The sequence below is a fragment of the Mustelus asterias genome, chromosome 2 (genome assembly GCF_964213995.1).
Source record: "Mustelus asterias chromosome 2, sMusAst1.hap1.1, whole genome shotgun sequence".
Taxonomy (NCBI): Eukaryota; Metazoa; Chordata; class Chondrichthyes; order Carcharhiniformes; family Triakidae; genus Mustelus; species Mustelus asterias.
In genome coordinates, this window is record NC_135802.1 from 139,711,354 (window position 1) to 139,727,294 (window position 15,941).

General features: G+C 41.3%; 1 protein-coding gene across 2 annotated transcripts in view; it reads left to right on the forward strand.

The window, feature by feature from the left end:
* LOC144511797 (oxysterol-binding protein-related protein 10-like) overlaps positions 1-15,941 on the forward strand; it is a 198,164-nt gene that overhangs the window by 86,291 nt on the left and 95,932 nt on the right. Inside the window, exons 5-6 of one of the 2 annotated variants that reach the window (XM_078242146.1) lie at positions 4,646-4,853; positions 14,571-14,728. In XM_078242146.1, coding sequence (XP_078098272.1) covers positions 4,646-4,853; positions 14,571-14,728 — 366 coding nt within the window. Of the gene's footprint in view, positions 1-4,645; positions 4,858-14,570; positions 14,729-15,941 lie in introns of both variants that reach the window. The other variant, XM_078242136.1, reaches the window with a different exon arrangement.

Genomic DNA, 15,941 nt, shown 5'->3' on the forward strand with positions numbered 1-15,941 from the left:
TGGCTCAAAGTATCATTATTGAGCAAATGATGAACGAGGTGTGCTAGTTGTCATGGATTGTCACATGAGCTTATCTCCGATAATGGCCCTTGGTTCTGTTCTACTCTGTTCCAATCTTTCTTGAAATAAAATGGTACTAAACGTACCTCCATTCCTTCATGCCATCTGGCATCAAGAAGGGCAGCTGAAGGATCTGTTAAGATTGTTAAAGAAGCACTTCAGAAACAAGGACTCCATGGGTGTTGAAATTTCATTGTGAAACAGTGGTTGGCTAATTTCCTGTTAAGCCACATTCCACTAAAGGACATGTACCAGTGAGATTTAGATGAAGAGATGGTTAAGGACATAATTGAGTATGTTTAAAGTTGAACACAAACAGTTCAGCCAAAAATATCAGAATGATGCTGAAAGGAGTGCAGTTTCCGACAAAATGAACATGTTTATTTTCTGTACCCCTGCCTCCCCTCAGAAGCCACACAAATGTGATGTGAGAAGTATAGTAAAACCAAAAGATACTTGGTTGATGTTGATAGGCTATAATTTTCAAATAATCACACCATCCTCATATGGGATTTGCCAAAACATGAGCATGGCCCATTTGAGCATAGCTTGTGCCAGAGCTTGAACCAATTCAGACTTCAGTGTTCAAAGTACCAATTTCTGAGAAAGAATAGGATTTTTTTTGGATACTGAACAAAATACATACGGTCTAAAACCTGACTCTACACCCCAAAACTGTGAGATTGTCCAAGAAGGCTTTATAAATCAGTTACTAAGCTTGATTTGTAGATGTGGCTTAAGAGGGGAGAAAATAACAGTTGTAGTTATGCCAGGTGAGCATGTTGTTAAGCTGATGTGCTAGGGCAGTGGTTCCCAAAGGGTGCGGCAAGAGAGGATGGCAAGTGTGGCGGGAAGATTCAAGGACAATCAAAGAAACATTTAAACATGGATTAGATATTTTTCCAAAGTGATTGTTTTATACTTTCTGGATGTCCCATGATCATATTATAAAGTAGTTATGTTCTGTGTTATGAATCAAGCACTGCTGGGAGTTGTTTTTTTTTGTTTTAATGTATTTCTTATCAATAAAAAATTCGGTGTGGCGCAAGCAAATTTTTATTCCGAAAGTGCGGCCCAGTGAAAAAAGTTTGGGAACCACTGCGCTCGGGTATTCCGAAACCCAGAAAGGAACTTTAACTTGCCTGCTCTCAACAATATTTTTTTAAATTTTGTATAATGTGAGGAAAGATGTGAAGACCAGTGAAAGATGCCCCAGACTCTACTGTGACGATTTTAAACAAAATAAATGTTGACAATCAAAAATACAATTAATAACATTAAAGGCTATCTGTAATATCTTTACATTTGTCCAAGTCCAAACCCTTCTATTTTCCTAACCTCAGAGCTAAACCTCCCCAAACAACATCCCATAGGTTTTAAAACTATAACAAATAGTTACTATTTGAGACGCCTATATTTTTGGGGGTTGCTTCTGATTTGGAATACAGAGAACTGGCTCTGCAAAACAGGCATTCTCCAGACAGAAGTTGATAGGAGTGAACACACCTTCTTGCTATGTGGGCTGCGATCTCAAAACAGCTCCCCAAATGGGACAAAGTTGTCTCTGATACACTTTGTTGTTGCTCTTCCCATATGAGAACTAACCTTATCAGAAGTTACTCTTAATTACCTTTATTACATGAGTTCACCTTTTAAAATGTAAATGTGAAATCCACCCCCATCTTCCACTGTTAACAAATTTGCCTTGGGTAAACATTTGTTCCCAGTGTTGTATGCTTATCAAAGCCCTAGTTCTATCAACTCGGACGATCTGCCTTCCTTCAAATTCTCATTTAAAAATAATTTATTTTTCCCTTTAAAACCTACAGCCATCAGAACAGTGATGGGCAACCTCAGCTAGAGAGTGGGTTGCACGAATGGCCCTCCTTCACCTCAGTGAACCGCAGGATTGAAATCGTGCTTGTGCATTAACCATGACCTCATGAATAAGATACATTTAATACACATCAAATATTTCAGAATGAGCTACAGAAATGCTACAGCATTCATATACTAATAGGACTGTCAGCTTCAAATGGGGAAAAGCAAAAATATTTATGCTTACCTCAGGTATATTGCAATTTTCTGTGCTTATCAAAACTACTACCAGCTATAGCTAAACGTTATAAATTTCTTAATTACACGTGCTTTAGGTGTTTATTTTATTTAATTCATATTTATCTTTTTATTTTAGTAAACCCTACTGCTCCTGATAAGCTTTACTACTGGTGTTATAAAAACTTGATTATGAAGAAAGCCTTGCGGTTACCAATAAATCATACCAGTACTTTTAAAGATCAACTTTTAAAGAAACAAGTGAAATACTCACTGACCAATCACTCTCCTCAGCCTCTCTCTCACATTCATTTATCCTCTCGGTCTTGCTCTCATTTATCCTCCTGGCTCTGCTCTCACTCTTTCTTGTGCCCTTTTACTCCCGGCCCCGCTCTCACTCTTGTAAACTGTGCTCTCACTTTCTCAACAAAATGGCTCATGAGCTGCAGTCCGAGCTCTGAGCTTTCAGAGCAGTGCAGCAACATTGGGGGAACTGAAGCTGGACCCCCTTTTAACAGCAGTAGCTGTAAACTCGATCAAAACCTACCAAGCTCATGACCGTTACTATTTAGAAAGGCAAAGGCAGCAGATGCTTGGGAACATCACCACTTGCAAGTTTCCCTTCAAGTCGCACGCCGTCCTGACTTGAAACTATGGTTTGGTGGGCCGTGGTTAGTCAGGTTAGTCAACTATAGTTGTCCAGGAGTTGCAAATGCCTTTAATTTTCTGGGTTTTTTTTCTGGGGAACTGTTCTGATAAGATAGTTACAACCATTCAAAGTCTCTGATTTAAATTGGACTATCAGTTGGTTCCACATGCAGGGTAATTTCCCATTGGAAGCTTGGACTTCCCAGGCAATTAGTGTGCAATCCTTGCTTGGCGATTTCTGGGGGCACCCACCATCACATCTGCTGGGGTACCTCTTGGGTATGATCCCTGGAGATCATTATTATGGGCCAATATATACTGAGAAAATGCACAAAGACATTAATATATTTGCAGACTGCTTTTGTTATAGACAAATTAATTTTGATGAAGGTAAGTGTGGGGTGGTGTAAAGAAGATGTTTCCACTTGGAGGAATCCAATCTAGGGTCAGTAAATATAAAAATCACTATGTCCATTTGGGAATTTGGAGCAAACCTCTTTGAATCGTACAGTGCAGAAGGAGGCCATTTGGTCCATTGAGTTTGCACCAACTCTTCAACGGAATATGTTAGCTAAGCCCAATCTCTCCTATTTACCCTGCTAATCCCTCTAACCTACACATCTTGGGACACTAAGGGGCAATTTAGCGTGTCCAATCAACCTTTAGAGTATGGGAAGAAACTGGAGAACCGGGAAGAAACTGGAGAACCGGGAAGAAACTCATGCAGACATTGGGAGAATGTGCAAACTCCACACATACAGTCTCCTACAGGAATTGAACCCGGGACTTTGGTTCTGTGAGGCAGTAGTGCTTGCCACTGTGCCAGCCTTTTGGAGCACTTGAAATTTTAAATTCTTTCTTCACATTGCGATTGATATTAAGCTCCTCCTGGATGGTTGAGAGTGGGTTGAGGCTGGGTTAACAATGACAATTTGTGAAATGCAAGCCCACCCTACTGTTTTTAAACAGTGACTGGTTGTGTGGTGTGCCTGTGCCTTGTCTTGAGGAGCTGCGCTCTTCATAATATTTAAACTAGGCTTTCATGGACCTCTCATGCTTCAGAAAATCCAGCAGTTAATTTTCTTTAGTAATCTGATTTAAATAGTTTGAGTCGTAAAGTAAGAAAGGGGCCGTCATACTTGGCCTTCATAGCCGCATAGGTGGTCAGCTAGACAACGTCCCCCAATATCATGATATCAATGATATCAAGATTACCAAAGGGGCGCAATCCTTTGTGAAATTTCCACCACTGCTTGTTACCATAGGAATGGTCTCCTTTGTGTGAAGAATTCCTTTATTTAAAGGTGAACATGATGTTGCTAATTTTGTTTGGAGCCAAAATAACTTCATAACTTTGTACTTTAAGGAGGCAAGGATGACCAGACATCTAAGTGCAGAGATTTAGGTCACTCGAGAAAAGTTGCCCAAACCCTTGTAGCATATGGCTACAAATTCACTTAAATGTTTGTAACAGTAATCCTAAGCACACTAAAATATTTGTTTTACTTTTAATATACAATTACTTTGACCTTGCAGCATCTTAAAATTTATTCAAATTTCTAATGCTGACTGCAGTAAAACAAGCTTAGTTTATGAGGCATGAAACCTTTCATAGACCATAATTTTGGAATCCATACACTTTATTCAGATTATGTTTTTATTTTGGTGTGAAGGTGTTACTGCAACCTTCGATGGTTAGTTCAAGAAATTTGTGATTTTCTTCATTTTGATCTTTATTGGAAAGCTAATCCTGTGTGTTGTTATTCTTAGAAAAATACTGTCAGGGAAGTTTTGTTTATTTCTGATAATGAATTTTGCATGTTTTGGCTTCAACAGTTATTCATTTACAGATCCATTAGACTCTTGATTTTTATTTTAATAGATGATGAACCAGGCAGAAGGACAACAAAAGAGTCTTGTGCATTCAATAGAATCTCTCCCACCTTATGGGCCTCTGTCTGCATTGGATCAAGATTTGCTGCTTTTGAAAGCTACCTCAGCTGCTACCATGAGCTGCCTTGGTGAATGCTTGAACATTCTACAACAAAGTGCACAGCAAGCAGCCCAGCATAGCAAAAGATTGTCAACAGGCAAGTATTATGGTGTCGTGAATCAGTGGTAGCCTAGTAAAACACTGGGTCCCCAGCTCATCTCAGACTGTACCCCTTTTAAAATTTGTTCATGGATTGTGGACCTTGCTGTCAAGACCAGCATTTATTGGCTGCCCTTAATTCCTTTGACACAGTGCATGGTGGCACAGTGGTTAGCACTGCTGCCTCACAGCACCAGGGACTCTGGTTCGATTCTGGCTTGGGTCACTGTGCGAAATCTGCACGCTCTCCACGTGTCTGTGTGGGTTTCCTCCCACAGTCTGAAAGACATGCTGGTTACGTGCATTGGCCATGCTGAATTCTCCCTCCGTGTAATCGAACAGGTGCCTGAGTGTGGTGACTAGGGGATTTTCACAGTAATTTAATTGCAGTGTTAATGTAAGCCTACTTGTGACACTAACAAATAAATAAACAGTTGTGATAAGCTGCCTGCTTGAATCGCTGGAGTCCATTTGTTGTACATAATTGCACAGCCCTGTTGGGTAGGGTGCTCCAAGGTTTTAGTCCAATGATGATTTATTTCCAAGTTAGGATGGATCTGAAACTTGGAGGGAAGCTTGCAGAAGATGACCTTATGCACCTGCTACCCTCCTTCCTGACATGGGAGGTTGAGAATTCGGGAGGCACCCAACAAGTTGCTGCAGTAGATCTTGTAACTAGTATGCACTGCATCTACAGTGCGCCTGCGGTGTAGGGAATTCATGTTTCAGGTAATGAATAGTGTGCTAAATTTGGAAAAGATTTATTTGGGATACTAACTCAACACCACATGGGAAATGTTACCAGAAGGTCTCTCCCCTTTTCATCACGGGCATATTAATTCCAGTTGCAAGGAGACCTAGGTTCCAGGTACACATTATTAGTTGCAGCAAAAGTTGTGGTAATATGAAAAGGTAATATTGATGGCAGTAGACAATCGAAGAATAGTACAGCACAGGAACAGGCCTTTTTTCCCACCAAGCCTGCAATGACACATGACGCCCTTCGAAACTGAAGATCTTTTGCCTCTATGCATTCTGTATCACTCTCTTCCCTGCCTGTTCGTGTATCTGTCTAAATACCCCTTAAATGTTGCTATTGTATTTGCTTCTACCACCTCTTCTGGCAGCGCATTCCACCTCTGTGTAAAAAAAAAAAGAAAACTTGCCTCTCACATCTCCTTTACAGTTTTCCCCCTTTTACCTTAAATCTATGTCCCCTAGTAATTGACATTTTGACACTGGGAAAAAGACTCAGACTATCCACTCTATCAATGCCTCTCATAATTTTGTAAATTCCTATCAGGCTGCCCCTTTACCTCCGACGTTCAAGTGAAAACAAACCAGGTAATACCCTCCAAACCAGGCAACATCCTGGTAAACCTTTTCTGTACCCTCTCCAAAGTCTCCACATCCTTCCGATAGTATGGCTATGAGGGGAGATTGGACAAACCTGGTTTGTTCTCAGCACCAGTAAGAAGGACATTAAAAGGCTGCAGAGCCAAGTAGTTACAAATATAAACTGTACTTAAAAGAGAATGAAGGTCTTCTTCCAATCTTGCCTCTGAGTCAAAATAAAATGAGTCCAGTTTTCACTTCAGGGTCTTGTTTGCATAATCCAGGCTAATATTTCAGTGCTGTACTGTTTTAGGTGTCGCCTTTTGATGGGACATAAAACTAAAACTTTCCTGGATGCAAAATTTGACTCATTTGTTCAGTCCTATATTAATGGCTCTGATCTGGGCTGTGCTGAACACCATTTTGGTAAGAGCACCTTAGCAGAGATGTTCGGAATATATGTCAGAAGTATGCAGAGTAGGCAGATCATGATATTAGTCAACATATTACACTGATTTTACTGTAGCGGTACCACTTTGACATCAACACTTCATGTAATGCCCTCTTCTACCATCGCAGAGCTAAACTGGAGGAAACCCTCCACTAACACTATTTAAATAGATCAAGCGTTTTCAGATTAGCTGCTGATTAATTTCTACTGGCTGTTGTTGAGTTGGTAGAAGATGCTTGATTGTTTGTTCTTGTATTTAAGGTTTGTGAAACCTCCAGTGTTGCATGCGGTGAAGGCCTTGGTTCTTACTTAAAAGGTTCTGCTCACAAAACTTGCTCTCACTCCTGAATGCTGTAGTTGCCACCAGTGTTTCCTCCAAACTGCATGCCTGTGCAACAATCCATCACTTAATTCTTTCAGTCACGCTATCTTGAAGGCTAAATGAGATTTAGTGCCACCCTAACCCACGAGCAAAGAACTGGTGGATTTCCCCATGGCAGAAAATTAATGGATGAAAGCCAAGCCTGACAGGATTAACAGGCGGAATTAACAGCTGAAATTCACTCGTATCAGTTCCTGGAGCCTGAAGCTATGTCAGCACTTGTCTTTCATGTGGTTCGCTTGCTGTCCCTCCTGCTTGCTGCTTCTGATCCTGATCATCCACTCAGGTTCTCTTGTATGCTTCCTCTGCCTCACCACCCTTCTCCTGAGCCATTGCTCAAAGTGAGGGCTCAGTTGAGGCATGTGATGAGCAGGAAGGTTGGGGAAAAGCGGCAAGTGGGAGGGAGGTGGTGAGAGGGAGAATGGCACTGTGGAGGAGGGTTAGTGAGCAAAACACAGTCACAATCAGCTGTGAGTTGGGTGGAACAGCCAGATGGAGGAGGGAAGCTGCAAGCAGGAGGAAAGCTGAAAGAGTGCAGAGCTAATCTGTTATTAAGAGTTAAGAGAATTTTTGGGACCAGTTAATACCACTGATCTGGTCATTTTTCTGCAGCTGATTTTATAATATTATCAAAGGAAGATTGATCCAAAGAATTTTGACACATTAAAAGCACAAGGGCATTCCCAGATCTCCAAATAATAATGTAAAGGTTCCTCCTATGTTATCTCATGGGACATTTTAAGCTGTCCACATTTCCAAATACTGACCAGGATTTTTCGCTGCCGTTCACATCAGGCAGTTTCAGTGACGGGGGCAGAAAATATAGCGATAAGGCTAAAGTCACATTTGACTTTAAACCAGGAAACAATGGTCGCTTCCCCCTCCATCAGTGGGTCGCGTTTCCCAACATCCAATGTTAGGAACCTCTTTATAATAAATTATCATATCTTTATCAGGCCATAAGCTGGAATCATCACCCCCACGTCAAAAAAATCCATATATGAAGGTGTGATGGTAGAACCGCATGAACAATGATTGATTTCAGAAGGCGTGTAGCACTTGGAGGGGAGAGGGTCACATCCAGGTAGTGCTGCGGGTGCTCTGGTGTGCCAGGGATTGCCAGAGTAGCGCAGAGGGGGTGCACCTGAATGCCTTTAAAAATGGCATCCTGGATCATTGAGTGGCAGGCGGGCGAATCAGAGGCCAGTGATACATTGTGGAACCCATGACTTCAAGGGTGGGATTTACTGCACAACCTGCTGCGTGTTTTACAGAAGGGGTCTGTCATTGGTTGGGGGTGGGATCTTCTGGTCCCACTGTTGCCCAAGGACTTTCCCATAGAATACACTCTCACTGCCACGAAACCCATGGCAGGAGTGCGCCATCGGTGAGACCAGAAGATCCTACTGGCATGAACAGCTATAAAGTTCCATGCCAGGTTTTTTTCAAAGCCCTGCATGATATGGCAGAGAAAGCTACCGTTGCTGTCAGCAACTCCCAATGCTGCTTTTCCTTCCCGACATCAGCCATTACTGATCTCAATTCAAGAGGCAAGTCTCCTTAGCTGTTGCTATTTTGAGCTCGTCAAATTGAAACAAATGATCCTTGTTCGTCTTGAGTGATCGTTACCAACTCTACTTTTCTTCTGTCAAATGACTGAAAAACAAGCTGTCATATAAAAAAAACTAATAAATACCTCTACCACAACCAGGTAAAAGGCAATTCAAAGTTCCCTCTTCAGGTGCAATTTTCTAAAGGGGCCAAGGTTTTCATATCTTCCGGGAAAGCCATTGTCTGTTTGCGGATTCATTGAATTTCATGTGTAGGGTGTATTCTTTTCATGTCTGGGTATGTGCTGCAAATTGCTTGGGAGCTTTCTAGGAGCTCGACCGCATTGTGGGGGAAAGGGCCAGATGATTTGGCATCTATCTTTAAGACTTCTTGTATTTAAAAAAAATAATTGTTTTACAAAATCTAATAACACGACTAGATGTTTGTGACCTCTCATATGTGCTAGTGTAGTGGATTATTGTACTGAACTCAGCCTAGAGGCATGAGCTCAAATCCCACCATGATGAATTTAAAATTGAATTGCATAAAATCTTGTAATTTGTGTTACTGCGTGGCGTGTTACTGTGTCAGTGGCTGGGACGTGATATTCTTTCTACTTCCGTAACTGTGGTAACTTTTTAAATATGTTTATTATTTATAGCTTTTTTGTTTCTACTGATGGCACACATTGAAATGATACCTTGATATTGGTGCACATAATAAAATTCATTCCACACATGGATGGAAATATTTAGAGGAAACTTGGTTGCCTTGACATGACAGGGAGATTGAGCAGAAGATAGCTGAGTGGACAGAGGTGAAGAGGAGGGGGAAAGAGGGCTTTTAGCGAGGGGCCACATACACCTGGAGTCTTCAAGGAGTAATTCTCTTAACTGTATGTGATGCCTCCATATTACCAACGAGGTGCTCATTGAAACCTGTCACCTGTTGCAAGCAGATCTGCATCCCAAGTAGGGCGAGGTTAGCGCTTGCCAGTAGTTGGCAAATTGCAAATAGAGAGCAGGCATTCCAAGTTTCCCTTCTGGAATTTGGAGCACCCTTGCATTTAACATCAGCTGTGCTCTTAATCCAGCTGAAACCTAACCAGTGTTATTATGTACAATTCTGGGCACCACACATTAGGAAGGATACCTCTGGAGAGTAGAGAGTAGGGATGATGCCAAAGGTGAAGACAGGTGTTCAGAAGCTGGGACTGTTCTCCTTAGAGAATTACAGGTGAATTACATGCTGCATAATCCATGTTGTAACTTTCTAATTCTACATTAACTTCTTTGCGTCCAGATCTTTCTAGCTGAAGCATATCTGATGTTTCTATTCGATTTCTATCCATTGCTATACAAGAGAGGTGACAGACTCGCTGAATGTCAGGCTCTCTAACCTCTGGTTACTGACCCATTTGTGATGTGGAGATGCCGGTGTTGGACTGGGGTAAACACAGTAAGAAGTTTAACAACACCAGGTTAAAGTCCAACAGGTTTATTTGGTAGCAAAAGCCACACAAGCTTTTGGAGCTCCAAGCCCCTTCTTCAGGTGAGTGGGAATTCTGTTTTGTCTTTATATGCCCTGTTTGTGAACAGAATTCCCACTCACCTGAAGAAGGGGCTTGGAGCTCCAAAAGCTTGTGTGGCTTTTGCTACCAAATAAACCTGTTGGACTTTAACCTGGTGTTGTTAAACTTCTTACTGTACTGACCCATTTGACAGAGGAAATAATTTCTCCCTGCCTGTTCAATCATAGCCTGTCATAATTTTGAATACCTCTATTAGGCCTCCCATTAGCCGCCTTTACTCTTAGGAGAACAGTCTCAGCTTCTGAACACCTGCCTTCACCCGTGGCATCGTCCCTACTCTCTACTCTCCAGAGGTATCCTTCCTAATGTGTGGTGCCCAGAATTGTACATGATAATCCAGCTGAAACCTAACCAGTGTTAAGAGCACAGCTGATGTTAAATGCAAGGGTGCTCCAAATTCCAGAAGGGAAACTTGGAATGCCTGCTCTCAATTTGCAATTTGCTATAATGTGAGGAAAGATGTGAAGACCAGTGAAGAATATCCCAGATGTTTTAATGATTATTTATAAACAAATAAATATTTATTAAACAGTAAAACACAAAATTACTAAAAATACACTTAACTACATTGAAGCCTATATACAGTGGGCAGGATTTTCCTCCCTTTCTGTGGCATGTTTCATGGTGGCGGGAGATGGCATGCCACTCGCTAAGTTGTCGATGGGGTTTCCTGTTGAACGCACCCCTTTCCGCTGGGAAACCCGCGAGGTGGGGGGGCGGGCGGTGTGCTGTTGGCAGGACTGTAAAATCCCGCCAGCGTGAATGGCAGCAAGATCTTGACCATTACCTTTAAATTTATTCAGTTCCAAATCCCTCTATTTTCATTACCTCAGCACTAAACCTCCCCAAACCACATCCCATACTTTTTGAAAACTATGAGTAAAATCCAGCAATAGATACCACACCAGGCACCCATATCCTTTGGAGTTGCTTCTGACTTAGGATAGAGGCAACTGCCTTCTCAAACAGGCTTTCTCCAGGTGTAGCTAGTTGGGAGTTGACACAACTGCCTGATATGAGCTGTGGTCTCAAAACAACTCACTTGCAGAGTAAACTTGTCTCTGATATACTGTTTTTCCTTTTGATCTTCCCTTATCTGCACTAACTTTCTCAGAAGTCACTCTTAATTGCCTTTATTAAATGAGCTCACTTTTATAATATAACATGAATTTCAACTCTATCTTATCTTTTGGACTTTTTTTAACCATCTTTACTATAACTTTTGACACTCTATTCTCCATTGTTATTAACTTGTTTTAAGTAAACAAGTGTTCTAGGCTAATCCGATCAGAAACCCTAATTCCATCAACCCAGCCAATGTGTCTTCCTACAGTTTCTATTTTAAAATAGTTTGTTCTTTAACCATGCAATCACCAGAACATATGGTAACTCATGGTAACGCAATGATTTATTTTCTATTTCGTCATAAGAACATAAGAAGTAGGAGCAGGAGTAGGCCATCTAGCCCCTCGAGCCTGCCCCGCCATTCAACAAGATCATGGCTGATCTGACGTGGATCAGTACCACTTACCCGCCTGATCCCCATAACCCTTAATTCCCTTACCGATCAGGAATCCATCCATCCGCGCTTTAAACATATTCAGCGAGGTAGCCTCCACCACCTCAGTGGGCAGAGAATTCCAGAGATTCACCACCCTCTGGGAGAAGAAGTTCCTCCTCAACTCTGTCTTAAACCGACCCCCCTTTATTTTGAGGCTGTGTCCTCTAGTTTTATCTTCCTTACTAAGTGGAAAGAATCTCTCCGCCTCCACCCTATCCAGCCCCCGCATTATCTTATAAGTCTCCATAAGATCCCCCCTCATCCTTCTAAACTCCAACGAGTACAAACCCAATCTCCTCAGCCTCTCCTCATAATCCAAACCCCTCATCTCCGGTATCAACCTGGTGAACCTTCTCTGCACTCCCTCCAATGCCAATATATCCTTCCTCATATAAGGGGACCAATACTGCACACAGTATTCCAGCTGCGGCCTCGCCAATGCCCTGTACAGGTGCATCAAGACATCCCTGCTTTTATATTCTATCCCCTTCGCAATATAGGCCAACATCCCATTTGCCTTCTTGATCACCTGTTGTACCTGCAGACTGGGCTTTTGCGTCTCATGCACAAGGACCCCCAGGTCCCTTTGCACGGTAGCATGTTTTAATGTCATGATTTCCTAACACTGGTTATTTGCAAAGGCTTAACATGATTTTCTTATGTTTGTCTTTGATGCCTCTATCTAAAAAGCCAAGTAACCCATATGCATTGTTAACTACAAGTGCCACGGATTTGTGAATATGCATCACAGGTTCTGCTTTTTTACCCCCCTCAAAATAATGTCATGCCTCTGTTCTCCCAAAATGTATCTGTATTAAGTTGAATCCACCATTGTCTGTCTGTCTTGAAATCTGCTACTATACTGATCATTTTTTTTATGTTGCCAGATATGTCTAGTTAATTTTTATGTAAAAGTTAAAGCAATAGCCCTGTATACTTTCCTACTGTTGCAAAGTTGAACTTGTAAGATGTAAAGAATGTAAAAATGCTAGAGGGAAAGAACATTGCGTGGTCCCTTCAAAAGCTGGTGTTTTGTTTGTGTTTGGAGATTTAAAATGCAAAGTACATACCAAGTCCAAGCTGAAACATTTGTATCCAAGGTTGCCTTAGTAACAAGCTTCAGGCATTTGAATGTTTTTGAATTCAGCCTGTCAATTTAAAGCAGACGCTCAGATACCAAGAACCTATAACATTTGAATTTGATGATGTTGACAAAATCAGACCAATCCTATTGTAGGAAAAGTGATTGGTCATCACTGGTATAAAAGAGAGTGCAAGGGAGGAAAACAGGAGATAGCAACTGCTACCTCTCTAGCCTCGAGAGGGAGAGAGCAAATGCCAATTGGCGAGAGCTAAGAGTTCTCGGCTCTCAACTATGCCAGCTTTATGTATGTCTTAAGAGAACACACCATCCAACCACTGAAAGGTACCAAATCAGAAAGACAGAGAAATCAACCGAGAAACTCCAAAAGGTTCTGAAAGACACAAAACTGGTTGTATATTTTTTGAGAATGACTAAATTCTATTTTTTTTGTTAATGAAGGGCATTGCATTTATTTGAATGGCATTCCATCAGAATCTTATTTTATTCAGTACGTTACTTGTTTAGTTAAGATTCCCTGTTAGTTAAATAAATTAAGAGTTCATCTTAAAGTGTCAGGTATTTCTGTGAGTTAACCACGAAACATTACAGTTCACCTTCCCACATACTTTTAACAGATTACAAGGCGAGATATTCCTCTTTGGGGGACTTGGCGTTCACATCTCAAAAGGGGGCCAATCTTTGTGTCGTAACACCACAGTCAAGAAAACATACATTCACCGTGACTTTCTCCGCCCTATCACTTAAATTGTGTACCCAGGCACTAGCATCATACTACTGTGCTTCTATTTTCCAAATAAATATTATGCAACTCTTTACTAAATGTCTTAAGTCCACATACAAACACACAACAATGACTGCTGATGGAAGATTTAAAAACCTGTCCCTGGAATTGCTGTGTAATGGCTTTCAAAACAAAATTTCGCATGCAGCCATGACTGCTGATGCAAGATTTAAAAATCTGTCCCTGGAAGTGCTGTATAATGGCTTTCACAAACAATATCTCTCATATAGCAATGACTATTGATGCAAGATTTAAAACCCTGTCCCTTGAAGAGCTGTGTAATGACTTTCAAAACAAAATGTGCAGCGTATCAAAAAAGCAAAATACTGTGGATGCAGGAAATCTGAAATCAAAACAGGGTTGGTAAACTGAAGAAAAGTCCAATTTGACTCGAAACATTAACTGTTTCTCTCTTCACAGGTGTTACCAGGCTCTGAGTATTTAAAGCATTTTCTGTTTCTACAGTGTATCAGTTGTGGAACCTAAGCATTTGTACAAAAAATAGCTTAAGAATATTTATGAAACAAAAATCTTGTCAAAGCTTTTTGTCTTGTATTTATCAGGACAATCACTAGTATCAATGCCAGGGAAACAACTTTATGTTATATGAGAAGAGAGTGCAAATGAACTGTCACCCATTGCCATGAAGAATGCATTAGTTAATGTCATGGCAAGTCCACCTGCCAACCAATCAGCTCGCTCTTTTACAGTATAAAGTTGGTGTTTTCCCTGAAGTTGGTATTTTTGTGATTGCCCTGATGTGTGCAAGATGAAAAGCTTCAGCAAAATATTTTTGTTGAGCAATACTCAATTCTGTACTACCAAACGATTACAACTTATGAACCAAATCATGTGACGGAGACTGTAGCTATAGTATTTTTTAATAACTTCAATGTAGATGACCTAGATTACCTTCCAAATAATTGGAATTATTAACAGAACTCCGCTTTCTTTTCAGATAGTGTGCTAGGATGGCAGGGACCAAGGTCTCGTTCAGCCGAGCAGCTGAAGAATGGAAATGTGTGTTCTTCACCTTCTATGCCTTCAAACAATGTAAACATTGTGTGGTCTGCAACGCCCAATCAGGTCAAACCAGGGCTGCAGCAACCCTCTGAGGTATGTGGCTTAGGATTTTACTTTTACAGTCTAAGAATTTAAATAAATGGCCTCCGTGCTATGGGACCGTTGCAAAATTTTCTTATTTTGATATTGTTTCTTTCTTTGTAATTGAATCGGATATGAAAGGCACGTGGCAGTTGAACGGTCTGTTTCCTTGTTGTAATTTCTTTGCAACTAAATGTTGTTTTATGTATGATGCTGAGAAGATGTGGGATAATTTTTTTTCTGAACAAAGTGTTTCAACTAAAATCAATGCAATTGAAGAAACAATTTGGAAACTTGGGAACAGTTTGTTAATATCAGAATGTCTCCAATAACTTTACATCATATGGTATAAAGGTTATAGTAGTATAAGGGTTCCTATGTTAAGCAAATATTTAAATATTCATGTTATTCTGTCAATGTCAACTTGTGCGTTAATCACCAATAGCTATGCAAGATTCCTCCAATGATCCTTCCTGTTGTGGGAAAATATCTGACTTTTTGGTGATTTCTCACAATGTTATCAGTATGGTTGGGAGTTCAGAGGGCGGCACGCTGGCACAGTGGTTAGGACTGCTGCCTCACAGCGCCAGGGACCCGGATTCGATTCCTGGCTTGGATCACTAGCTGTGTGGAGTTTGCACGTTCTCTCCGTGCCTGCATGGGTTTCCTCCGGGTGCCCCGGTTGCCTCCCACAGTTTGAAAGACGTGTTGGTTAGGTGCATTGGCCATGCTAAATTCTCCTTCAGCGTACCCAAACAGGTACCAGAGTGTGGCAACTAGGTGGTTTTCACAGTAACTTCAATGCAGTGTTAATGTAAGCCGGCTTGTGACACTAATAAATAAACTTTAAAACTGGAGATGGACTCTTGAACTACGTACCACAGACATATCACAGTGCTGTCTGATATTTTATATATTGTTGATCCATTGTACCAGTGATTAGTCAAAACTCTTCCAACTCCGATCACCCAAAAAGGGCGTGAGTCTGACTTCTAAATTTAAATGCGTCTGTCCATGATGGATCCTTTTCAAAAGCGATAACCAATCATGCTGACTACGTCAGGGGTGCCTGTAGGCCCTGTGGTTTGAGGGATAAGGCTTGGAATTGCTCCTTGGCAGTACCCAGGAGGCACATAAATGGGGCTCTGGCAAGGGGGGATTACCCTCCTCCATTGGGTCGGGAGGGAGGGGGTTCCCCTTGTGGGTGGGAGAGGGGAGAGCCCTG